At 42.2% G+C, this 26,851-nt stretch overlaps 1 protein-coding gene across 1 annotated transcript in view; it reads left to right on the top strand.

The window, feature by feature from the left end:
• Positions 1–970: 970 nt before the first annotated feature.
• Positions 971–26,851, top strand: part of LOC306776430 (ephrin type-B receptor 1-like) — a gene marked incomplete at both ends in the record, with an annotated part of 70,924 nt that continues 45,043 nt past the window's right edge. The window contains one exon of the mRNA XM_079267123.1: positions 971–1,064. Within this exon, the coding sequence (XP_079123249.1) occupies positions 971–1,064 (94 nt within the window). The remainder of the gene's footprint in view (positions 1,065–26,851) is intronic.

Below are 26,851 nucleotides of genomic sequence, written 5' to 3' on the forward strand. Positions count from 1 at the left end.
AACTGAAACTTCTCCCGCGGGCCAAGTGTGAAGTAGAACTTTCGGTGGCCGACATGAAAATGCAAAGACGCAGTTGGCCCTAAATATCTAAAGCCAGTGTTGGTTTGTCCATTCTGGGTTACTGAAGAGGGCCCGCTCCACATGTACATATAAAGGGCTCATTCTGATGTTAAGAAAACACAACAATTCTTATTTTTAGTTTTTTAGTTTAGTTTAGTCTTTAATCAACTTTAATACATGTCTGTCCCAGTACACCAGGACTTTCCAGCTGTGTTGTCTTCATCAGAGTGGTGTCTGACTGTTATCGGTATACTGGTAATCATGTGACTTATAGATCACCATTTTATAGATCACCATTAATTGCCTCAACAGAAACCTCAACTCTGGTGAAGGCAGAGCCGAAAAAGGTCTGGTGAATGAAGTCTATGTATCGCTGAAGAGCGGTGTCGTGGTTTTGTTCTGATGGACTTGTGTCGTCAGTTTACCTCTTGTATGTAGACTTGAACACTTACAATTCATATTCCTGCACCGTGCCTAAAGACTGCAACTTCCCCTCCTGTCTTTAGGCACGAGACGTGTCCTCTTCATAGACTGTGGTCCTCTCAGTTGAATTGCTGTACTTCCGTTTGACCGCTGGGTGTCGCTGTCCCGTCACACAAGCCGCCACGCCAGGGGTAAGGGGGGAGACCTGTCCATTGGGCATTCAGCGTTGGTCAGGTGGAAGGGAACGGGTGATTGGTTTACGATCCGCCATACTGTCGCCTGATTGGACAGAGAGAGGCGAGAGAGCGCTGGAGGTCCACCAGCGAGTGTATCCGCTTCAGTCCCCGCTGACTCTGCCAGTGAAGCGCATACATACACGCGCACCCCCCCACACACACACACATTGGGGGCTGAGATGTGACTGTCAACCAGAGGAATACAGCGTGTTTCTGTGGGATTTCTTTTTTTGGTACTTGTCAGCCGGCTAATGAGAGAGGACAGCCGGGGAGTGATTTTGGCCATGCGGGCCACTTGGGTTGCGGTGCTTCTCTGTGTGATTACTTCGGTGTGCGCAGTGGAAGGTAAGTGTGCAAAGAGGGGGACATTCGTCTGTTCCGATGGTGCAGGGTGACTGCTTGAATGAATTTAACTGTGCTTCTTATTATCTGTGTTATATTCTCATGGACTTTAACTTTCTAACACGAACTTGCGTTTTGACATTTAGTCTGAGTGACACTTCTTCAGGATTCATCAGTAAGTTTTCCTTGTTCGTCAGGGTGCGTCTGGTTTCATATCGGGTTCATTTACCTCGCAACTGGAATTTTGGACAGTACAGGAATGCAGCTGTGGCTTATTAAAGTCACAGCCCACATTTCTGTATTATATGAAATTACAAAATAAGTACGCTATGGGCTCTGTGTGCTACTGCTCCAGCATGCTCTTCTGAAAATGTTTATTCTGCATTTATACAATCTAATTGTCTTCTAGTAAATATATATATATATATATATATATATATATATATATATATAATCTTGAGGGACACAATGTACATGCAATCTGCTACCAAGCATTAAATATCATGACAACATTTCCTCCAATATTATGCATTATGCCAATTATGCATTGTTATGAAATTAAAGGCTTGAATTACACCAGGTATTCACCCATAATCTCATTTTGTAATGTTCTCTGATGCTGATGCATATAGTGTGTGGTGTTTAGTAACATTATTGTGTTTCTACCTTCTGAGTGCACTGGAATATGAACACACTCGCTGCTGCACACTTGGAGTGGCAAAGTGAATGATCATTGTAGCTCACAGCTGTATAGTGGCGGCTGCCACCTTCCCCGCGTCTCCTCCTCCCGCTCCTACCCGACATCACCTCCTGCTCGTTTTCCAAACATAACCTGCTGCCTCTTTTGTTGCACCTCTCCAAGAATGATCTGCTACTTCTCCCAAAGCATCACCAGCTGATGCCCCTGCTGCTCTTTAGCTCCTGCTCCTCCACAAGCATATCTTACTGCTGCTGCTCCTCCACAAGCATATCTTACTGCTGCTGCTCCTCTTTGAGCGTATCTTACTGCTGCTTCGATGCGAGGATCACCAACTGCCCCCTCTGTTACTTCTCCTCACGCATCTCCTGCTGGCAGCGCGTCTCTCTCCAATTATCTTGCTGCACCTCACCAAGTGTGACCTCCTGCTCCTTCTCTCAATGCATTACGAATCCCCCACTGCTCCTCGCCCAGAATACTGCTCCTCCAAAAGCATCACCTCCTGCTGCTCCCTCTCTGACAGCTGCTACTGCTCCTTCCTAAGCATTTACTCATGCTCCTTCTGCCATTTCTTCCCAAGCATCGCTGGGTTGTTTTATCCGAAGCATCACCTCCTGCTTCTCCTTTCCAAACATCCAATTCTACTACTTCTCTTTCTTAAGAATAACCAAGTCCGCCTCCAGCCACCCTTGCCAGCTCTTTCTTATGCTCCTCCCCAAACATTACTTACTTCTTCTCCTGCTCCTCTCCAAGCATCTCCTACTGGCGGTCCTCCTGCTCGTCCCCAAGAATCGATCCTGCTGCTCCTCTCTGAACATTGCCTGCCTCCTCTTCCTCCTCAAGCATGACATCCTACTAATTATCCCTCGCTCCCCCAAACATCACCTACTGTTTTTCCTATTGCTCCTCTGCAAGTATCTCCACTTCCTGTTGCCGGCCATGCACCACTTCCTGCTCCACCCGCTGCTCTTTCTTACACTTTACCTGCTGCTCCAGCTGCATTCCTTGCTCCGACATCCTCGCATATCTGTTCCTCCCGCTGCTCCTCTCCCACTCATATCTCCTACTGCTCCCGCCACTGCTGCTCCCCCACAAGATCCCCCTTCTAGGTCCCCGTAGCAGCACCTCTGTTTGTATCTTAGTTCAGTTTAAAAGGATAGACACTCATCCATTGTTGTATCAAGGCCAAACAGACGGTCATTTTGATTTAGTCTTCTCAACCAACATGTATATGTGTGTGTCATCTGTGTAGCCTTTGGATTTTGGATTGAACTTGTAGCTGAACTTTCACCTGATGGAAGCATATATCAGGAAACAGCAGAGGACGGAGACAGCTTCCTTGTGCATTACCAGCAAGTCATGCCTCACAGTTGCATGATCGCCCAGACTAACAAGAAAAAATTCTACCGTGTTTGTATGAATAAAGCCAATTTAAAGCACTGTCAGAGAGACAGGGACCCATGTCCTCTACCGCGTCTCCTCCTGTTCCTCCTGCTGCTGCTGCTGCCTTACGGAAGCGCTAGATTAGTCTCCTGCTGTGTTTTAATGGTGCGCGTAATGACTGACTCCGTAGTGAGTCTCCAACATTATGAGACATGTAAATGAGCAGGTCTATTTTGATTAAACAGAACACTGTGTGTGTGTGTGTGTGTGTGTGTGTGTGTGTGTGTGTGTGTGTGTGTGTGTGTGTGTGTGTGTGTGTGTGTGTGTGTGTGTGTGTGTGTGTGTGTGGGGGGGGGGGGGGGGTAGTGAGGTAAGAGGTTAAGATGGAGAAGAGAGACAAATAGGTACAGTGTGGGTGGTGGGTTGTTTTGTGGTCACGGTGGCCTTTTCATGGTAAGTAGGTGCTTAATGAACTGGTGCATAAGCTGATCTGAGGCCATATCCACACTAGTCCAGTTTTCCTACGTTTACACTGAGCAGCCACACCACACCGGAGTTTTGGAGCAGCCTTAACGGAGGAACCTGAAAACTCCGCCGACTCCGGGGTTTTGGTTGAGTGTAGACGTCGGATACGGATGTCTGTTAGAAAAAATGAGCCCACACCCGTGCTCGCTACTGGATTGGCTATTACCAGCCATGACGTCTCCGTCCCTGATTCGTCACACTCACTATCACGTGACCCGTACCCGGAAGAAAACAAACAGCCGGGCGACCAGCAGCGATTCATTGCAACATGGATAAGCCTTGCTTGCTTTGTTGTCTGTAGTAGCAGCTATTGTGGAGTTCAATTGGAAGCGAGTGATCGACGTGTGTTGACCACATTTATGGACCATAATCGAGTAAACGTTTCCGTGTAAGTGTTCCGTGTAAGGTGAAATATTCAGTTCATTGACGCTTTATGTTGCGATTATCACACCCAGCCCACCCAAAACAAGAAGAGCTTGTGGAAACAATCTTTTGAAAAGTTTGTTGAAAGTTTGTGCCTGTAGGTCCTCACTACACAGGTATCGTTAGAATCAGTTGTCATAACCGGCACAGTGTGCCTTTTTCTTCTTCACTTTTAATGGACTCCAGACAACAGTACACAGAGATACACGAACACATTAATGACGCTTAAGTAGGAACGGTATCTCAGAGATACAATAGTTCACGGATAAATGAAATAATCGATGGAGAAGCCATGCACTCTCTTTGTGAATCTCAAAAACGGATTGCCAGTCACTTTAAAAATCCGGTATTAGTCATACTTGAGTGTTTTCTCTATTTGCCTCTGTGTTTTTCTGTTTCCAAACCCTGCTGACTGCTGTGTATGAAGTGAGTACGTTGCTAGATTTGAAATATTTTTGTCTTGATCTTTTAGTCTTGATCATATCCGTTGTTTACAAATGTACCCGGCAGCAGCTTTTCGAAAGCCTAAAGTAAGGCAGTCTTTGCAGATTTGGGCCAAAAATACTGGAAACGTTTGCTCTCAGCTATGAAAGCATAATGAAAACATCCGTCTGGCTATAGCTGCTTGCTGTCATCTGGGTTGCCTGCACATACACAGTGACCTTTACATTCCTTCAGGGCTTACACCTTTTCATAGATCCCAAAAATGCAGTACAGTAATCCATATTTTGACCCTGTAATTCTGAAAGTCAATGCAAACCCTGACCCAGCGGCTATTGTTCGGTATAAGTGCTACATATCCCGCAAACAAGCCTTGGGAGGGGTGGCAAAGTCATCTGTGTCTGAACCAAACGGCCAGTCAGCAGCAGGCTCTGGCACTGAAATTGCTGATTTGTGTCAGTGTTGAGAGCTCGAGGAGTTAATTTCTTTCGACTTTTTCCATGCAAGAGCTGCTACTGTAGTCGGAGCCTAAATGAGCTATCCTGAATGTGTTTGTCGGTGCGACATGACTCCATGTAAAAAAAATGCACTGTACGTATGATTAACTGCACATATCATTCTGCTCCTACACGTAACCTATTTTAGCCCCCCCCCACGTAACCCCCCCCCCCCCCCCCCCCCCCCCCACGTACGTGTCGAGCCCCATCTGTCATCTTCTGGGACCGCTAAAGGTTAAATATCGTAGATCCGTTTTGTTTATGTTGGTATTAATGTGTAAAAAGTGTGTGTGTGTGCGTGCGTGCACCTAATGATGAACAAATTATTTCCTCAGGGAAACTCATCACATACTTATTGCAAATAGACATGCAGATGATACACACACACACACACACAGACATACTGTACCCTGCACCATGCTCTGCCAGCTCATGTTTTAAAGATGTGGTTTCTATATTCGTCTGGTGACAGGTTTTCAATGTGACAGACAGATTGTTGAACTGGGGGAAAGTGGGAGGAGCCTGGAAGAAGATCCTTCGCACCGGTCCTGAGGCTTTTTGCTCCAGTGTTTCCCAGTCTGGCTTTCCTCAGGGCCTCCCATCAGTATAAAATATTTATTTCCATGTAGCATTCAAATTGTTTCAGAATACATTTTCTCCTGGAAGGTACTTGGAAGCTGTGGGGATATTTACCTTCTGCTGAGAGACTCAGATTCCTGGGCTTTGGTGCTGTGTGCTTCCCACAGTGAATTGGGCATCAAGAAGCAATTTCTGATCAGTGAGTCTGGTTTTGGAAACTCTGCTTCCCTGATCCCACGCGGGCTATCAGACCGCAAAATCACAGCTTTCAGTAGTTCAGGAAGTCATTTCCAACAAAACATGCTCAATGTTGACTGCGGTGTGATTAATAACTTCTATTAGTGTGAAACGATATCCTTGACGATGTATCTTCACAGCTTGGCTGTGAATTTTCACACAACTCCACAATCCTTCGAGCATTTGAGGGAGAACTTGTTGTGATAAGTCAGTCGTGTCAATTACAGAGGAAAGATAGCTTTTTGTTCATGCGCACTGTTGGCAGAATTTCTATACCAAATATTTGGGTCACAATGTACATCTCTGTCTAATGTGGGTTGTGGATGAGAGTCTGTGCAACTTGATGTTCAATAGTTTCTACTGTAGCTGCATCTTTAGCTCGTTTTTCAGATGGTTTCTCATTCGTCTTTCATTACAGAATGTTACAATGCAAAACGTGAGGGTTGAAAAGTAAACTTCTTCTGCCAAGCCCTCAAGTCTAAAGTTCAGGCTGTAGCAAAACCAGTACAGTGTAACTGAGTTACATACAGAGACCTTATTTGGCACTCTGTGCTCGCAGTATTGTAACTAGTGACTGAGACTAGGACTCAGGTAAACAGAATGTAAAAAAAATCAATAAAGAAATCATAGTATTGCACTAGTGCTGAAGCACATACAGAGTATCACGATGTAGAGGTTACAGGTTTAGATCCTACAACTTTCCCAAAGTCCTTAATTGATCTTAAATTGCACAGAATACATCAGTGTCTGCACATACAACGTAAACCTTTAACCTGCTGACTACATTTTCCTGCACACTTCAGGGCAGCAAAACAATCTGTAAACACAACATTCACACATAATCACCTCACAAAGTAAAGATGTCCTTGTTCCTTCCCGATGCCGATTCGAATTGCTGACAACTTGCTCGCTCTAACGTCACGCTCTCCGCTAGCACTTGCTTGATCGGTACAGCGCATGTGCAACTCTCAACAGAGAGGAGAAAGACGTGAGACGGCTCACTCGTTGGCTACTTCCAACAACTATTTTGGACTCGCCAATCGTTTTTTTTTTCCAGAGCTGATGATGGAAGTAACAAACGAGTGAGCCGATCTCATGCTTGTTTCTCATCACTGTTGAGAGTTGCACATATGACACCTGTTTTTGTTGTGGTAGTTGTTGTGTAGTGTTAATGATCTGATAAACCATATAATAACCTGATATTGGAATAGTGCATATAGACTTGTGGACTTGCAGATACCCAATCCAGTACTTTAGGCTGAGGAACTTCTGATACTGGTATAGGTATCGGAACAATTCTATGATAAGATCGATGTGCATGTTAAGTGTGCAAACAGCTGCCTATTTAAACATCAGCTACAGAGCAACAATAGCATTCATTACAAGTCGTCGTTTTGTTCACCTGATGAATCTAAGTTCAATCTTTTAGCTGTTTTCTTCTCCACCTACTGTCTCTCTCTTTTGCTGCTAATTGCTCCACTATGATTTCACAAGATAGTTGCACATTTGTTCTGCCTGTCACTTGTGCTTTGCAGGCAGTCTACTGTTGGTTTATCAGGGCTTTTTTTGCAGCTGCCTGCTGGAAATAAGGTGGAACATTTAGAGTGAACCAAAAGACCAAAACAATGAGCTGAGAGACACTAAAGTGCTCAGTAGAGGTGAGGGGATCATACAGCAGCTTTGAGCTTGACATGGAAAATCTGCGCCGGTGTCTTAGCTCATCTAAGAAGTGCTGCAACCTGTTCTGTGAATACACGGTTCATATTAACAACAGTCAATCAGCGTCTAAGCACCTTTATTACAAACATTTACCTCCAATCACTATTTCTCCTCCACAGCTGCCATCACTGACATGTTTGAAAAAAAAAAAAGCGTGAATTGATTTTTAGCTGCAGAGAGAAGCAGAAGGCTTGTGCATAATAAAACACTTCACCACCCAAACTCCTCAGGTTATTTGCATAACAAACCGGTCTAAATAGATTATATTTCCCAGATATGAGACTATAATTGATACAGAGCTTTGGTGGGCATAAAAGGAATGAAAGAATCCTTTGTTTTCATCTAAAATTCCCTCTTTTCCTTTCACTTGGATCCATTATGCTGTCACTTCAACTAATTTGCAGCTCAAAGAGTCACATCAATACATCGCCGTACTAGACAGTTGGAAATGGCATGCTCCTGGAGTTGTTCTGTCTCCTCCACATGCAAGGTAAGCGACAGCAACAATTGCCCGTTGTTTCAGGCAAAGGTAAAACCATTTCTCTACGCTCTCGCAGTAGACTTCACCAATAGATAAACACCTTATTTCATCTCGACCTCAGGCCTCTCGCTGACTTCTATACCCGTCGGCCGTAGACAAGAAAGAACAGGGAGAATGAGAGAATTTGAAATATGCATTTACTTCTTTTGAATGCAAATCAGGCATAATGGGAAGGAAAGATGGCTCCAGATTGCAGTTCTTTGAGATATCCTGGAGTGATGCCACAGCACCATTATTCCACCTCAGAAGTGTTACATGCATATTCTTGTGTGGTGCTGGCTTGAAGTATACAGAACGTTAAGTAATACACTTAAAAAAAAAAAAAAGAATATCACAATTACATCCAAGAACAATGAGGTCAACCCTGGTTGGAATGTGAACACGTTTTTATATCATGGCTGCAACTAACTATCCTCTACATTGTTGCCCAAATCCCTGTTATCTGTTGAAATAACTGCACGGTTTATAAAAATGTTCAAATGTATTTCTGGGGTTCTGGTGAAAGCCAGCAGATACCCGGGCCAAGCCTTCCTTTTCCATGCACTGCTCACTGTCTCCAGTCGGATAAGCAACTTGAGATGTGAGACTGGAGTTGAGAGATGTAGGTTTGTTTCACGAGTAGCCAGTTAACAAGCTCATTTCAAACCAATAAAAAGCTAAATCATCATCGGACGATAGCCGGCGTGTTCCAAGATTGAATTTCGGTCAATGCGTTCTGCCTCTTTTGCTCTCCTGATAGTTTACCTGTATTCATTCGAAGCCTGATTGAAACAGAACCTCTGATACCAAAAAATACCAAAGAGTAATTGCATACAATCAGTAAGCCATAACTGTAGTTATGAACAGTCTGAAATTCACGAACATTTCGGTTACTAATCCCAGTAACTTTGACATTTTTGGGGGTTGTTCTCTGTCGCACCGGCAGCGTGACGTTTGTTTTGTGTTTTCTTAGTGTTTAGCGGACAAGACGTGTCAGCTTAGCTCGAGGTGTGGGGAGGCGGTTCGAGGTGAAATGCTTCTCCAGGTAGCTCCAAGTTCTCTTACTTATGCCGTTTTTTGTTAGCTTGCCAACGTCGCAACCTTCCACCAGTAATCACAGGGTTGATCAGGTTTGGCAGGTGTTTACGGTCCCTTAGCTTCACTGAGCGGACAGCCTGTGTGCAAAGTGTCCTGTGACATAAGCTAGAACTGTAGACTGAAAATGGTTCAACCGCATCGTTTTACATGTGTTAAACACAGAATATGTAACATGTGGGTGAGCAGGTTTTGAAGATGTTTAAAAAGCATCCTTGATGGGACTGAGTAATGTAACGAGTGGGACAACAACCTTTGCTGTTGAGTAATCAACAGTATCGGAGTATTATTGAAGGCACTCCCTTCTATTCGGTTGTGTTCTTTCCTGTTCTTCCCTCTGTATGCTGCATACTGCAGCTCTGAGCTTTGGACCTTCATGGCTCAGCATATGATTGAACATAATGGCCCATTATTTATTTGCTGGTTGAGAGTGGGCTCTCTGCCAGCATCTTCAGGGATCCTGCTGTGGGCATATGGTCTCACAGATAGCCATGCTGGATATTAAGGACTGTGTCAGTGTTGAAGCAAAAGAAAATGGGGAGAGAACATAATGGGCGAGACAACGCACATCAGTGAATTCACCTCACCTTGAAAATGTTTTTTTTGGGGGGGGGGATTTGAATCAGTTTTGGATTTGAAAGTACGTTTTGCCGGCTGTATTCATTCCTCCTGTTGATACGGGCCGTATTCCCTCGTGATGTGCTTCTAATCTAAGTAATGGGGGACAAAATCCACAGCCCTCGTTCAGTGGGAAACGGCTTCATCTGAAGTCAATATGAGGCATCAGCATTCGGAGTTAGACAAATGTTGATATCCTTCAATTAGATTCCCTCTCTGTGTTTCCCTGTTAAGCTGCAGTGGAGGAAAACAAGATATTTTCTTTTCTATAAAGGCTGTAACTGAAGAGATATCCACTAAACTCTTTTTAGCAAAGGGACACGGGTGAGGTTTAAACCCTGCTGCGGTAAGTAATCAGCCTTAGTGCTTGTGGAGCATCACCACTAACTACTCAATATTCATATGGGCACCTGATTTTAAGATGGACTTTCCTTTTAAACATTTAGTCAAAAACAGTAAAAAAACAAAAGTCTATCATGATCAAGGTGATGTCAACCAGCAGGCAACAACCTAAACATAATCCTCACACTTGAGAAGCTGGAGACGGCAAATGTCTGGAATCTTTCTTGATAAATGACTCAACGGATTTACTTTCAACATCTTTTTTTCTCTGTTTGCTGTTAATATAATATCATAATAATCAACGGTCTCATTGAAATCTCCCATTTTCAGCAGCTGTCAGAAACCAAAGAATTATTTGTAGTATTTAAAAAAAAAAAAATTTAAAAAAAAAAGCAATATCAGTTTATAGTTGTAGTTCTCTACCTGCACAGAGTACAGGTAATATTATCCGGTGTTGCCATTTCAGTTTAAACTTTATCAACTCACACTCTGTTGACCAAGCGCCCATGCTCTTTTAAAGCTGCTTCACACTTGCTCGGTTTCATCCACACCTGCCTTTTACAGCCACAGGCTGACCGCTGTAAGCTGCTCTGCTGGAGCTGTGGGTATGTTCAGTGATTCTGCTCTGGAATAGATGGAAACTGACCGCAGGAAAAAGAGAGATTACTGTTCAGGTCCGACATGTGGACTCCGAGTGTCGGCTTTTGTCTGGCAAAATGTCACATGCTTGAACAGTGCACGTATCGAGACCCAACAGTTCAGGCTTTTCTTTTCCTTTCTTCTCGACTAAACTTTCATCACAACAGGGGCAAAGCAAAAACCAGGGCAGAGCAGACAGGCGACAGAGGACAATTTCAGTTTGACAGTATTACTCTGCGTGACGTGAGAAAGAAAACGAGTTAAAGCACAGAGAGAGACATCAATGGAGAGACGATGAACCCGGTGGTTAGCCGTCTGCAGTTTGATATATGGAGCAGAGAGCCAATAAGTGTCAGGTCCCTCCCACTGGGGAGCCATTTTAACAAGCTCTTAGTGTTTGAGTGGCTGTTAGCAGCCTTGTAATCCAGACTTGCAATTTCTGACTGCTGTGGAATTAACATGTTACAGCTGTGAACTCATACAAAGGTATACACAAGTAAGCAACATATTGCCACCTCTTTTTTTATTGTTATTCTTTCAGGTATCGTCTTAGATGAAGATAGAAGAGATGTGAGGTGTATACAATGCATGCAACGTTCTGTTGGTCGTGAGCCAAATTCAATATCCACACTGCAAACATTGAGCTTCATTGCAAACATACAGTGTGTGCTTTAAGCCAATGGTCCACCTGGACACTTCTGAGCTCTAACACATTTCTTCACCTCAAAATGAGAACATCTATTTTGTATGTGGCTCCTGGCCTGGAGTACACAGTAATGTACAGTATACTTGATTGTTTGGTGAAAATCTCCTTCACTGGGACACTGACCTCTTTGGTATATACTCTTCAAGCTCATGACTCTTGCAGCTCTTTCTGACAGAACCATCGGTACACTAAGGGTGAGCTGTCATGCCGAAGAGAAAGTCAGTCTGCCAGGAGGTTTACTCCAAAGGCAGCGCATACCAGATCCACTCCTTCCGGTCTTACCTTTCACAATACAAGCCCAGACATGTACAATGCGTTTGACAGAGGGAACGCAAATTAACTTTGAGCATTTTGCCAAAAGGGAAACTCTATAAAATAGCTTACAGTAGCTGAGGCTATAACAACAACTTACCTCAAACGGACTGCAAGACGCTGCTCTGGGTCAAGAGGATCCCGGTTGAGTCCTTTGCCTGTGTAGCACAATTCACATCTCTGCCGGTATGAAGGCTTGTGATACCAAATATTTGCGGTGAAGTATTTCGCTTTTTCATGTTGTTTATCTGCCACGCCCCCCGGGTTGTGTAAAGGCCTTTACTGTGCTGCATTTAACTAAGTGTTTAAGGTGTCTTGTCTTTTTCTATATTTATAATGAATGCATCATTCATTTACCGTACTGACCTGCCACTAGCTTATTGTTTAAAATGGCTTCCAGTAAACATTTCAAAGGCAAACTCTTCAAAAGTCTTCAGCTTGCATTGGAAGTATGTTTAACTTGCTGCATAACTGTGAACCTACACACAGTGACGGAAAAGGAATGGTAATAGTTATTTGGTGTCCCCAATATGCGTTTGCACCCTGACTGGTGAAATTGATCAAATATTTCCCTAATATTTTGTCCGGGAAAACACAACGTCAGTCATGTGTTGCAGTCCAACTTGTACATCACTTGCTCTACACTGCTTCTCTGAGTGTAGACTATATATTTAAGGGATTTAGGAAGGCCACAGCAAAGAGTAGGCTTGCACTCAGTCGGGGACCCAATTTATACTTGAACACTGACAAGCTGCGCTTCAAGACCTTCCGAAAGTAAAAGACAGCAGTGATGGGGCAGAGGGTGGAGATGGGGAGGGAGGGAAGCAGACATTCTCAGAAGGAAAGTGGAGTTGGATGCAGCTGTTGTGTTGCAGCCCTGAGGATGGATCCAGGAAGAGTCACAGGCTCATCTCTATTACAGTAGATCAAACTGTGTGCATATATGTGTATAAATGCACTCGAGCGAAGCAATGCGGTTGACTAGACTCCAACACTTGACTTTGACAACCCACACACACACACACACACACACACACACACACGGTATGCTTGGTTTACCTGAGCTTGCATGCGGCATTTACATAACCATCGTCACTGACTCCGAAAATAGCTGTGGCATGTCACGGTACAGGCCACCTTTGGGCGAACTCTGCTTCTTAAACTACATATCTTCACGTCTAAATCTGTTCCCCTCACCTCCGTGACACAAAACTGGTGGGTTTATGAACAGAGAAATGGATTTTGAAGAGTTTTTCTGTTCAGTGTTGGCACTTGATTTCGCAGCACCTCTCCAAAATGTTGAAAGTGGCCTCTCAGAATTTAAATGAGTAACAGGAGATATGAAATGGTACATGTTAAAGTGGCTCGTACAGCAATTGAAAATGTCTATTCCACTGTTTGGAACAGTGATGATAAATTAGTAAAAATGTATTAGGAATCTATTTGCAACTACTATTTCATAGAGGCGGTTTAATTTTATTTACAAGTTGTGGCGGCCGTAATAAACTGTAGCTTTATCCTAAATTCTTAATCCTAATTCTTTGGACATACGTTGTTCTTGTTTTTTACTGTGTTACGTGGGGGGGGGGGGGGGGGGTATTGCATATTGTGTTATTTTATTGCCAAAGTGATTGTGTAATTATCTAAAGACTAAAGCAATTTCCATTTTAATTGTATGAATGTATCATCCAGCATTTGTAGCTCCACTTACAAAAAAGAAGACGTCGTAGTTCGTAGATATCCCACGAAATTATTTTGTATTTTATCCATCAATCATGACCGATGAAGTAAAAAGATTGCTAAAGCACACACAGGGCGGGTGGATGGGTCCAAAAACAGCAATCTCTCACCCAGGAGATCGGTGCTGGTTCCCCGTGTGATACGAGACGTCAACGTTGATTTGAATAAAGTAAAACAACACATGCAGTTCTTTCCACTCTCCACTGGCTCCCTGTGTAATATGGAGTAATATGAGTTTTTTAAATGATGGTATATAGACTTTGGTTAATATTGGGAATGAGTGTATAGTGCAAAGGGTAGTGGTATGGTAATGTATAAAACCAGCAGAACAGAAAGTTCCATGTCCTGTATTAATGCTGTGTGGAGGATGAGGTGGAGTCTCAGTCTGAGGAAAGAAGCTGCTCTATAGTCTGGTGGTACGGCAGCTGATGCCTCTGTCGCTTGCCAGCCGGCAGCAGGGTGAACAGGCTGTGGCTACGGTGGGTATTGTCTCTCAGTATCCTTTGAAAATAATTGGTTGGTAATCCACAGTTTGCTCAGCAATGTGACGTCTTTTGATTTTCTGTTGATCACGATTAAGTTTCTCTGCCAAAAGCAATCCTCAAAGGTGGAATCTTTTATGTACTCTTTTAAAATAAAGACACAGATTTAGGATGGGTGATATATCTGTGTTTTGTCCATGTCTGGATATGAGGATAGATATTGTCTTAGATTTTTGGAGATTGTAATATCGTAATATGGCAAATGCGATTCACAAATGACTGCTGCCCAAGATTACGTCTTCAAATGTCTTGTTCTCATCTCAACCAAAGATATTTAGTTAACATTGATATCAGATAGAGAAAAGCAGCAATTTATCACATTTGAGAGGTAGTTCTGTGAATTTTGGTTTGAAAAAAAGGAAATATTAGTTTTAGCAGTGGATTTCTTGTTTTCAATGTGAGCACCACAAACACTTTTAATCTCACATCCATTTTATTAGTGGAAAATGCACAAATTGAAGAAGTCTCAAAGCCTCAACATATACAACGAAAAATATCTGTCTGCATGACAAGAGAGACTAATAGTAGACTTTCTATATCCATCAGTAACATATAGTCTAGAGTCTAGACAACACCAACCCTCTTCCTGTCTTCCTCTCAGGGCTCCACCCTCACATTGTGGTCCACAGTGAGTCTGGTAGTGTGTGCAGCTCCACGCTGACAGGACCACGCTTCATACTGTGCGAGCATGTGTCTCTCAGACATGTTGCACACCGAGTTAGCACAAGGTGTCTCGCTGAGCGAGCGGATGTCTTCCAGGCTGGCTTCGGCAGAACATCTGTCAACAGATTGAGCCCTCTGACAGAGTGAGACTGTCAGGGGAGATGCAGCAGAGGCATGGTGGCATGTGGTCAGCTGATATCTTTCTCTTTCTTTCTTTCTTTCGTTCTTCATTTCTGTCTTTCTCTGGCTGTCTCCGGGGAGACAAGCGGAGACACATGCTGACGTGTGATGAACAGATCTGTGACTAATGGTCTGCCTTAAATGAATACCAATTAGACGATTAGACAACCTCTTTTATGCCAAGCAAGGAAAAGCAAGGTTAGCAGTCTCATGCTTAAAGCTGGAGTCTGCTTGTTTGTAATTATCTTCTTGTATCCCAGATATGGGAGGGGGATGGGATAAGACTAAAACTGGCATGGCTTGGTGATGGGCTTTGATTTTTGGGAAATATTGATTGGCTTGTCTGGTCATGCTTGTTCTGGTGTATAATGTCAGTAAATTAAAGAATATGTTCATGTTTAAATAAATCATATTGTGACTAAATCATATATTGAGATATCAATTTAGGTTGTCTAAATTAATAATGACAAGCACATACTACTTTCCATTTGTCATGTATTTAATTCACAAGGGGGTATACAAAAATAGGCTTTGCCGTGTGGTTATTTCATTGATTTTATTTATTATTCAAGATATTAAATGACACATTTATGAATAGGTTAATAGCTTAGTTTTACCTTGTTTTCAATCTTACCTGGCAACCCAAAAGACAATGGAAAAGGAAAAGAAAAATATGATGGTCATGCTTTCATTATTAGTTGGTGTCAGAATTTCAGAGGGTGGTGATGATACTGACACAGGAACATTAATGACAGTTGTAAGAACATCCCCGTTTCGTGTTCTTATGATTATGTGAATGACGGCAATAATTAACACTCAACACCAAAATTGCCTTGTTGCTTTTTGCATGTTTGGCAAGGCAAGGGTCAAATATGTCAACTGATGAAAAAGACACGGAGAATACATTAATTAATTAATGCTGTCTTTGAAAAAACAAGTCGATTCTGACACCATATACATATTATTGTGGCTAGACTCAACAAATACATACTGTAGATAAGAAATGTGTGAATTACAATGGATAATTATTGATGATTTCAATCAAAGCTCTATTTAGTCTTTTTTGAAGTTGTTAGTACATTTAGTTAATAAATCAATTAGTTAATTTATAGAAAAGTAATTGATAACTATTTTTCAAATTGGACAATTGTTTATGCAATTCTTAAGGAATAACCAATGCCAATGTTTGCCAGCTTTCTTTCATTCTGTCTTCTATCATATTGAACTGAATATCCTTTTATATGTTTTCTTTTATGGTATTTTGTTTTTTACAGAACAAATAATAAATTGATTACTTCAGAAGAAGAGAATACATTTAATCAATAATACAATTTTCATTCCAGAAATGATCATTAGTTGCTGCCCTAGTACGTTTTTATATTATTTGTCAAATGTCGAATGTTTGCTAAAACAATTCGCTGATTTTAAGAACGCAAGCACATTCAGCGCAGTTCAAAGGAACTCTTTCTTCTGACAAAGACTTGTAATTGTGGGCTCGGATGAAAATGTCGTCTTGTTGCATTCTTCAATACGCTGAAGATGTGTCGTTTTTTTTAAACTTCTTTTTCACGATCCACATTGCCTCCTGAATGCACTTCTATAAGCCTAAGAGGCTGTAATGCTGCTGTGGGTGTGTTCTTTGTGAACAGGATGATCTTGTCACTGTTTGAGATGCGTTGTAGATGTACAGTACTTAGACACACAATGCACACTGTGGCCCATTTCCTTTCAGCTACGTTCTATTCAGCTACCAAATCCTCTTCTATCAGGCTTTGTCTGAGTCGTCCAATTATTTTGACACCCCACTTTGATGGACTCCAGTGGATTTCTAAATTATTGTCAGTTTACATGTCAAAATGCAAAATAAGTACATAATGGGAGTATATTTACTCAAGATTGATTTGATGAGAAGTGTGGGGGATTAGGGCTTTGATGTCGGGGGGCATGGAGATTAAATGTTGGCGTTTGGAGCTGTAATGCTTCAATGTGCAGCTCTCAGTTCGGAAATCTCTTGATGCTCTTAAAGCCCTGCTGGATTTTTCTGCGCAGTTTTATGAGTTTGGTGAACGTTGAAGTTGTAGTATCATTCACAGTGTACTCTCATTTCAAAAATGACGACAACAACAAAAATGTTTCTGACCATCAAACAGATGCCAGTAGAAGTTCACTTGACAATTATAATCATTATCAGCCCATTAAATGCAGTAGTAGTAGTGGATGTGGGTGGGTGTGGGTGTTGGGCTCATGAAGGGAGGGGTTTACCAAAAACATGATGTTGGTTGTATTATGAAAAATGTGATTCATCATTTTTGGAACTCGACCCATATTAGGGACCAAATATCCTGATGTCTCTGCTTCAATATTGACCAATCCTTTTTTTAATCTGTCTGTTATTAGTTCCCCAACTTTATGAGAGTGCAATATTAAATCGCTGAGATACCCATTTAGCTTTAGATTTGCCCTTTTGAAGCGTTCATCTCCTATCGAACGCAACTGAAGCACATGTTGAGGGCTGCATTGAGCAGGATTACAGTGCATTTCAAGTGTCAAATATTATTATTTTTATTATTATATGATATACAAGCAGCAGCTTGGGATGTATCAATCCGACTTTGCACTCTCCCGATTCAAATCCAGATACCGAACCTATAGTCTACTCCTTATCCGAACCAATGTTGTTCCTGTTTCCCGAATCATTATAATGCTTCCCTGCTGCGTTGCACATATGTGGCTCTGTCATGTGAAGAAACATCAGGCTGGATCTATGACTGTAACGATATCATTGTCAACAACTCAGGTTTAACAATGAAATGCGTTCATTGTGAAGCACATTGTATCTCCAGTCTCCTAAATAAGGCCTGTATCAGAATTGGTGCATCTCTTTGCTTCAGCATTCAACAGCTGTTTCCTCTCTCGCCTGGTTTTCACTCCGATGCCTCCAGATGTATGCTGACAGCACATGGAAGACACTCTATTCAGCCACACCAGAAATCAAACAACAACCAAAGTATATATCCATTGTCCTTTAGCCCCATCACACATTGCTTCATTTTTAAAATTTTATTTTATCTGTTTTTATACCCATCTAATAAAATAGGACAAATGGCTGCCCATCCCACTCATCCATATGCTCCACAGTGAGCACATACACTTGGACTTGCGCCTCAGCCTCACCGGTGCCCACTCATGCAGCCTTTCTGAATTACCCGTCCAATCAAAGCAGTCAACGTTCACGTTAACAAATGTTTAATGTGGTGTCTACAGGCGCCGCTCTCCTTAAAATACAGAGCACGTCAGTTAGAGGCCTGTTCCCCTTGTCTTAGTCACAAAGGCACAAAGGATTCTGCAACACTGACAGTCTGGATGCTTCACACAGAGCTCCTGTCTCTGAGTGAGCGTGTGCACATGTTTGTGTAAGTGTGTGTTTCTTTTTGTGGGAGTGACAATTTCATGTTAAGCTTTCTTCTTCTTCTTCTTCTTCTTCTTCTTCTTCTTCTTCTTCTTCTTCTTCTTCTTCTTCTTCTTCTTCTTCTTCTTCTTCTTCTTCTTCTTCTTCTTCTTCTTCTTCTTCTTCTTCTTCTTCTTCTTCTTCTTCTTCTTCTTCTTCTTCTTCTTCTTCTTCTTCTTCTTCTTCTTCTTCTTCTTCTTCTTCTTCTTCTTCTTCTTCTTCTTCTTCTTCTTCTTCTTCTTCTTCTTCTTCTTCTTCTTCTTCTTCTTCTTCTTCTTCTTCTTCTTCTTCTTCTTCTTCTTCTTCTTCTTCTTCTTCTTCTTCTTCTTCTTCTTCTTCTTCTTCGAGAGAGAGAGAGAGAGAGAGAGAGAGAGAGAGAGAGAGAATCAGGACTCTGCTCTAAAAATACAAACTCAATATGTTCTCGTTTTATTGTTGTGCCACTTTTCTAAAAGACAATAAGTTTGTTATATATTTATTTTACAGTGACTAACACACCCTGTTGTCTAAAAGCTCATTATGCTGCAGTTGTATTTATAGTGACAAGCCTCTACTTTGACAAGCAATCATATTCTGGAGGACCACGATACATCTTCTGTGTTTTAAAGCCACAAACCTGCCCGGCTTCATTAAAGGTTATGTATTTTGTTGACAGGTCTGCCCTGTTTTCCTGCGTTGTATTGAATTATCTAACATATAATATGTCTTTCTGACAAGTCGTCAACTATACTATTGTAAAGAAATCCAACATTATCAGAGCTATGTGCCAGCATTTCTCAACCTTAATTTTCTAGACAGACGCGATGAAGAAAGCTGTAAAACGGGCAGTTATCGGGGCATTTAACCGGCCTTTTTTTCAGATTGCAGGTTTCTGTAGGACAGCGATGATGGGATATGTTTTTCCAACAGTGACGAGCATGTCCTCCTTTCATCAAGCGAAATCGTGACACCACAAATTTTCTAGGTCGAGGCTGTTAACAACGGAGGGAAGAGGGGAATAAGAGGAGAGGTAAAATCAGAGGGTGAGGGACACGGTAGAGAAAGAAAGAAAGAGTCTGAGCCTGAAAGTGTGTGTGTGTGTGTGTGTGTGTGTGTGTGTGTGTGTGTGTGTGTGTGTGTGTGTGTGTGTGTGTGTGTGTGTGTGTGTGTGTGTGTGTGTGTGTGTGTGTGTGTGTGTGTGTGTGTGTTTTTTGTTCGGGATGCTTGTTCAACAATAGACTGCGACACAGATAAATGCTCGTGTGTGACAGCCTGGTTGTTCTTTTTATCACAGTGGCCCTGCACCTTACCCAGCTCCCATTCACAACAGCGTGTCAGCAGTGAGAAAAACAACCTGATAAGACAAGGCATTGGTTACACTTGTGCTCACATCCGATCCTACAGATCTGTAGCTGTGACAGCAGCACACTGCTCTGTGGACACATTTGGCCTGAAAACGTCTACAATGAGTGTGATGGATGGATGGATGGGTGGAGGAATGTCTTTAAATCTGGGTCCATTTATTATCCGTTTATCACCTGTGGTCAGGTTGTTCATGCTGCTGCTTTGGATTGGCTTCATGGAAGGGTCAAAAGTTTCACATGTTTTGAAGATATATGAATCATGTTGTGAAACTGTTTTTGGCCACTTGTGGGGAGCTGAACAATCTATAAACACAAGACTGACAACTCTTTAACATGGTGTGTGTGTGTGTGCGTGTGTGCGTGTGTGTGGAACAGCTACCTATTTACACATGCTACTGTAATATGAAATGTTTACTCGTGCAGCTTTAATTCAGCTCAATTCAATTCAACACAGGTGGTAGAATCTGTGCAACAGCACAAATCCAAAAACATCACATGATAAACAACAACCTATATATACTTAACCTTCATATATCACACAACATGTTGCATACACAACAGCATGACAGTATATATCAACATGGTGCATTGGTGCATAATGCTGTCATGTGTGCGGAGATCAGCTGAGGAGTTTTAAATTTGAGGAGTTGAAGATGTGTTCTGCGGGGGGAGTCGTATCTAATTACTACTTACATTAAATTATAGTGGCAGTTGAAACAATGATACGGGCGTACACATAAAATCATTTGTATCAGGCCCTATTATCCGTTTTTATGGTTCAGAAATAAGAAGAGAACCAATATGTCACTGCAGTGGGCCCACTTATATCAAGTGACCAATTAGGCTATTCCCATTTGACCTGCTTTACTACAACACTATGATATGACTTCATAATTTATCGCATGTCGTTCAACTGAACTGCTCTATTCAGAATGGTCCGTGTGTCTGTGTTAGCAGGGCTGGAGTCTTGAATTACCCTTCTTGGTAAAAGGAGTTTAAATGTGCATAAATAAGAGTGGAGCGGACAGCAGCTGAAACCAAAACTACTTAAAGAGGCATAGCACCTAATTTAGCAGCTCGGAGCCGGAGAGCAAAAGCTGAACACCACAAGAGCAATTCAGCAACCTCAAGTGGAACTTTGACACAAAGACGCCTTCATTGATAAAGCATCACCTCGAGTTAAAAAGGACCCTCCGGTTCTGCCGAGTGAAGCCGATGCAAGTTTTAAATGTCTTAAAACTCTACTTCTCACTTGATTTATTACCCGAGTAACGATGTAAACATGAGTTAATGGTCTCAATCGCTAGTTTCAAGTCTTCTTCAACACGGCATGATGTTTATTTCTAAAATTTTGGTCCCTTTTTAGAGTAAAATAGACCATAAAGCGGAGTATGCTTAAGGGGGGGGGGGGGGGCTTACTGTGGGTGACGGGTCGCTGTAGCTGCCAGAGCCGTACCCGGCATCACTACGTCAGTCTTTTGCATTCCAAATATGATAACTTCTGTTCATCTGAAACAAAAAAGCGAGGATGGCGATGGCCCTATTCCAAGATGGAGACGGCGTCACAATGACTTCCTCCACTTCTTATATACAGTCTATGGTTACGTGCTATGTTCACACTATCAGTGACAGAATCAACTAAATGGCCACGCGTGGCCAGCTACATGGCCAGCAGGCTGCTGTTGAAGTGTTGCTGAAGCACTCCTTGATGTATTATGTTGCTTAAATCGCACTGGCTAGCTGCATTATTTTTTTTTTTTGGATGGAACAGGACAGGTTGAGGACCAAACACATGATTGGTTGACGCTTGACTGTGTCATCGGAGCGCTGAAGAAAAGTTGAGACCAACTTTGATTTAAAGTGTGTCAGGCATCACTTTGTAGCTTCATGTCACCAGCAGCCATGGAAAATAACTTACTTAATAGACCGACTGACAGTTTAAATGTAGCTCATACGCAAGTTCAGTCAGGAAGACATTCGCTTGTGATCGCTGTCTCTCCTCTCCTTGTAATTACTCTATCAGCTGATTGGGGGCGTGCACTGTTAAGCAACCAACCAGATCCGGCACACCGGTACCTTAAGCCAATCAGCTCGTTGCTGTCAAACTTTAACGCGTTCTCCTCTCTGCTGCTGGCAGTTGTCATTTCAGCGTTAAGCAGATGCGACCCGCCTCCACCCCAGTCACCTCCAGTCAGCAGCACAGTCAGGCTCCTGATTCATCATCAGATGGCAACAACTCCTTTCACCACCAGTGTCTGGACTCCAGGGGGGATGAGGCCTGTTGGACCTCTGTATCCCTACCCTCGGTGATAGTACTTCCGGATGGAGTCCAATCGCCAAAGACTTTGCACTTTGCATATTTGAAGCTTGTATAATAAATCATTGTTAAATTATAAAACAAGTCTCTCCTGATTGAATTACTAGTAGTTGAATTTACATCAGCGCATCAGTTATAAAAGAGGTATCAGTACGTGTTAGTTTCACTCTGATGGATAAAATGAAGAAAATGCCCCAAAACCAAACTCTGTCCTTCGTTCAAGATATGATGGTGTTGTAGCAGAATTGTAATTTTGTCCACAACACTCCCTGTGTAAATCTACCGTTGTTGCATAGTTATGTCTATTTTGTGCTGATACAACGTGGTTTTGAACTGCTGAGCAGACTCTTTTAAGACAACAGGGTCAGCCCATTAGCCAGTATACTTCAGATTGTTGTTGAATGTGAAAATGATCAGGTGAGACTTGTGTACCAGCCGACGCCGAAGGGAAGGGAACTGCGTGCAAATAAGTAGCAGTTTTGAGACACTGGGGCATAATACAGAGTCTGCCGGAGATCCTGTGGGCCTAATACAAGAAAACATTTTGACAGCAGCTGGAACTTGATAAGGCTTGTTGTATACTTGCTTTTGTTCTTTTTTTCTTATAATCCAAGCCATTTTTTAGTTTAATTATAATTGCGCAATTTCCTGTAGATACGTAAATGTTCGCAAAGGTTACATGTGTGAAAGAGTTTTTTTAGATGTTAGAGCAGTGTGCCCGGCCTCATAATTGTTTTCATAATTGATTTTAGGGGGAATGAGAGAAAATAAAAGCTGCTCTGTGTGAGTCCTGCAGAGTTTATTTGTGTGTGTGTGTGTGTGTGTGTGTGTGTGTGTGTGTGTGTGTGTGTGTGTGTGTGTGTGTGTGTGTGTGTACTGCATATCTTGTATGTGCATCTGAGAGAAAGAAAGAAAAGTACGCCTGGGAGCATCGTATTTATGGTTAAGGAAGCACGCACACCAGCCGGACGCACGCTAAAAGCCCTCCTGGGGTCAAAGACGTCATGCCGCCAGCAGAGGCAGCCGTTGACCAATCGGGCGTTAAAGTGAAATGGCACAGCATCACGGCAGGACAAGTGCACACACGCATTCAGACGCAGATGTGCACTTACATAAATCAAATATATGTAGGCTATACACATACTTGTGTACACCCTCATATTCTCACACACACACACACACACACACACATTCAGAGGCATATAAATCAGCACTTATTTGCAGTCTTTGAACAGTAGACTAATCTGGTTAGAATACTCTAGGCTAATTAGCATAAGAGGAACCAAACGTACTTGCCAAATTATTTGATCACCTGTACTTCAACACACACACACACACACACACACAGAGAGAGAGAGAAAAAAAAGAAATAGGAGTTGGCAGTGAAACAGTAAAATTACTTCTAATTCGGCGTCTGTGATGGAAATACTTTTATTCCTCCCTCTTGGGCCACAACAAGGATTTAACGGCCTCTTTGACTGCTACAATATCGTACAGATTTACCTGCTGTTTCCTCTGCCACACAATGGTTTTGGTTTTGTTTAGTGGTGTGTGGATTTGTTTGAGGAGGTGCAGCACTGCGGGGGAGGTGGGCACACTGCTATCACAGCCTCCAATATGTCAAAAGTAATTAGGCTGATCGGAGAGTATACCCTATCATGCACAAAGCGGTGTGTGTGCTGTGCGCCGTTAATTAGACTGATGAGTGTGCACTCTAATAAGCCAAGCGTAGACTTCTTCTCTTTCAAAATGAGAATTCACAAGGCAGGTTTGCAGATGTGGTTTGGTTATACTGTGCCCGTACTCCTTGTAATTGTACAACGATAAGAAGAAAATCAGCCAATGAATTGTCGATCGAAAGAAAATTTGTCAGTTAATGGATAATTTAAAAGAAATTGGGGGCAAAAAAGGACGAAATGCTCACATTTCACTTGTTTAACTGACTCAAAATATGCTTATACGTTTCGATACGAAGCCTTCTTCAGAGCGCTTGACGTAAACAGATTCAGTTCAGTAATAAACACAAGGGCAGAGTTAAAGTACAGCCGAGTGTTGGATTCAATTATTTAAGAACCAATCACTTTTCTTTTCCCACGGCTCTAGATACAGGGACCAATCACAAGCTTATCATCAAATTTGATCCAAACGCCGTTACATACAATGTTGAGCTCCACAAAACACTGTTTCTGGCCTTCGTTGTGTTACTGTTCAAATAAAAAAGGGGACACTTCAACAAACATCAATGTTTTTTCAGAATGTTTAGTTGCTGGTATTACTGATGATCATATATCATCAAGAGGTCAGTGTCGGCGTAGGTTTGCTTCAGCAAAGTGTTTTGCGATTGTATATTCCATTCTGCTTGTGCAGATTGCAGTTTTATGCTCAGATATTCAGTGTTTAAGGCGTTGTTCAGTTTCTCAGACATATGCCACACCACAGGGACATAGTAACATATAGAGCATATGTGTTCATTTACAGTTTAGCGGACGGGAACTTTCCTCCCTTTGTGGGGAAGATTGATCGATTCTGTGCTTGTTGTTTTGCTGCAGCAGACGCAGTTCCCACATGGACACACATGCCAGTTGTTGTCAGCCATGTGGTCTTGTTTTGAGTCATATCTTTGCACGTGACAATACTTTTAATTGTGGGTGCTCTCCTGAATGAGTAGAGGGGCAGTGATTTGCATGTGTTTCAAGCAGAAGTGGTTCTGCTTGAAACACATGCCGGTGTCTCCTGAGTGCCTCTTTAATCTGTGAAGCACAATGGTCGTATTCTGCAGAGAAACAGGCCCGGCTTGAAATCTTTGTTGTTGTTTTTGCTCATTAGATAAGAGATCAGAGTGAGAGGTGGTGTTTACAAGATGCAGGGCTGTCTGATGTTATGTATGAACAGTTGTGTTTTAACCTCAAAAATTGACCAACTGGGATTATATTTTACTGGGATGATTGCTAGCAGCATGCGATATTGAGTTGCATTGTCTTGTCTGCAGATGGAAGTATGGCTCCAGTTTCCTCTGCTTGCACGGTCAAGTTCAAGTGATTGATTTGGGAAGTGCTGTATTCACAGGTTGTTTTCAGGAAACTGGAGCTGTTATTCAGATATGACACACTTTCTATCAATTCCCCCTGCACCCCCTCCCAACATAACACAATGCCATAAACAGACCATTTGTATAGCTTTGTCTTTGAGTGATATGCGTTGTTTTTGGGGTCATGTATAACCGTTTCTTTCCGTTTTCCCCACAACCAATCCCGCCACAGAGGGCACTGTCCCCATTGCAGTCCATTTCTGTTGGAGGTACCAGTTGTATTTGTATTGCATCGTTACAGATTATTAGCACAGCGACTCAGAACGAGGTGTCGCAGTTCAATAGGAATGCGTTGGTTGGACTTTGGGTTGTTTGTGTCTCGGATCGGTAGAGTTCAAAGCCTCTTCATGGGGAATGCAACCATATACGTTTTCTACATCAAGGGAAACCAGTTTTCTGTTCTCATTCAAAGCGCAATCACTCAGAACATTCAGTACATTCCTTTCTGTCTACATGACAGGGTACTTTTTGACAGAGCCTCTTCATGAGACTGTTGGCCTGAGAGTGGGTTCTGTAGCATGTTTGGGGATTTTGGGAATGCTATAAATAACGGGGGTAACTGGATGCTAGTTGGTCAGATAGGCACACAATTCTTTTTTTGATCGCAAATGAAATATCTTTGTTTTTTTCCTGTTTCTCGACAAAACGAACAGTGTAAGAATGTTACCCTGCGCTTTGGGTAATTATGAGGAGCATTTTCACTTTTTTGCTTTGCAGATGTTCCATGCTTGAAACCTTGATGTTTTATAGGTAACTAGTGCGGTGCCTGTTCAAAACGTGCCCGTTTCGAATGGTTGAAAATGATTGCTTGGCCTCCGGGATTGTTATTTACAGCTTTCTCGAGAACCTCTCAGTTGCATCATTTGTCATTTGATGTGTGTACATAAGTCACTACTAATTAATATATCTCGTTCTCAAAAGATAACACTCGACACTGGAACTCAATACACTGGAAGTATGAAGTCGACCGGATGAACGGTTGTCGAGAAAATCAAAGAGCCGCCAGCCAGAAAGAGACTCCTCCTATTTCAGTTTGATAAGGTGCTGCTGTCATGGCCCGGATACAAGAGATTTTGACTGTTAGTGAGATTTAATAAAATAGATGAATCAACAAAATTAACATAATCAATGATGAAAATGATGGTTCGTTGCAGCCCAGAAAGAAGATCAGACATTTGGTAGAGTTTCTTATTTTCATGAATTTATTGAATATATGATAAGAAGTCTTTTCAATGTGTACACCCACATTACTCTCCCTGCACTTGTTCTTAATGCTCCAGCTGTGAACAGTATGCAATAACATGAAGTGATGAATCACAGAGGTCTCCCAAGAGTTCCTGGGCATTGTGGTGCAATCAATTTTCAATATACGTATACCAGCTGGGATTGTATGCTCCAAGTGCGTGAGAATATGCCTTGAATACCCTGTTCTTGAAATAGAAATATGGTGTTATGGTGGAGTATGACACTGCACAGCCATTGTTCTATTCTTTAAGCAAAGCCCTGAATCAAATCCTGTCTTCTCTGCTGGAAGGTACAGCTTGTAAGACTACATGAACTATTCCAACAGCTCCTCTGCCAACATTGTGGATTTCTCTCGATATTACCATTTTTCTTTTAAGCCTCCTTTTTTTTCTTTTTTTTTTAAACCCAAACTTCAAAGACCTCTGAACAAGCAAAATATGCAAGGCATAAATAAACTTGGTCTATATTCTGCTGTGGATTGGTGTTTGAAA

The sequence above is a fragment of the Melanostigma gelatinosum genome, assembly GCF_949748355.1.
Source record: "Melanostigma gelatinosum genome assembly, chromosome: 4".
Classification (NCBI taxonomy): Eukaryota; Metazoa; Chordata; class Actinopteri; order Perciformes; family Zoarcidae; genus Melanostigma; species Melanostigma gelatinosum.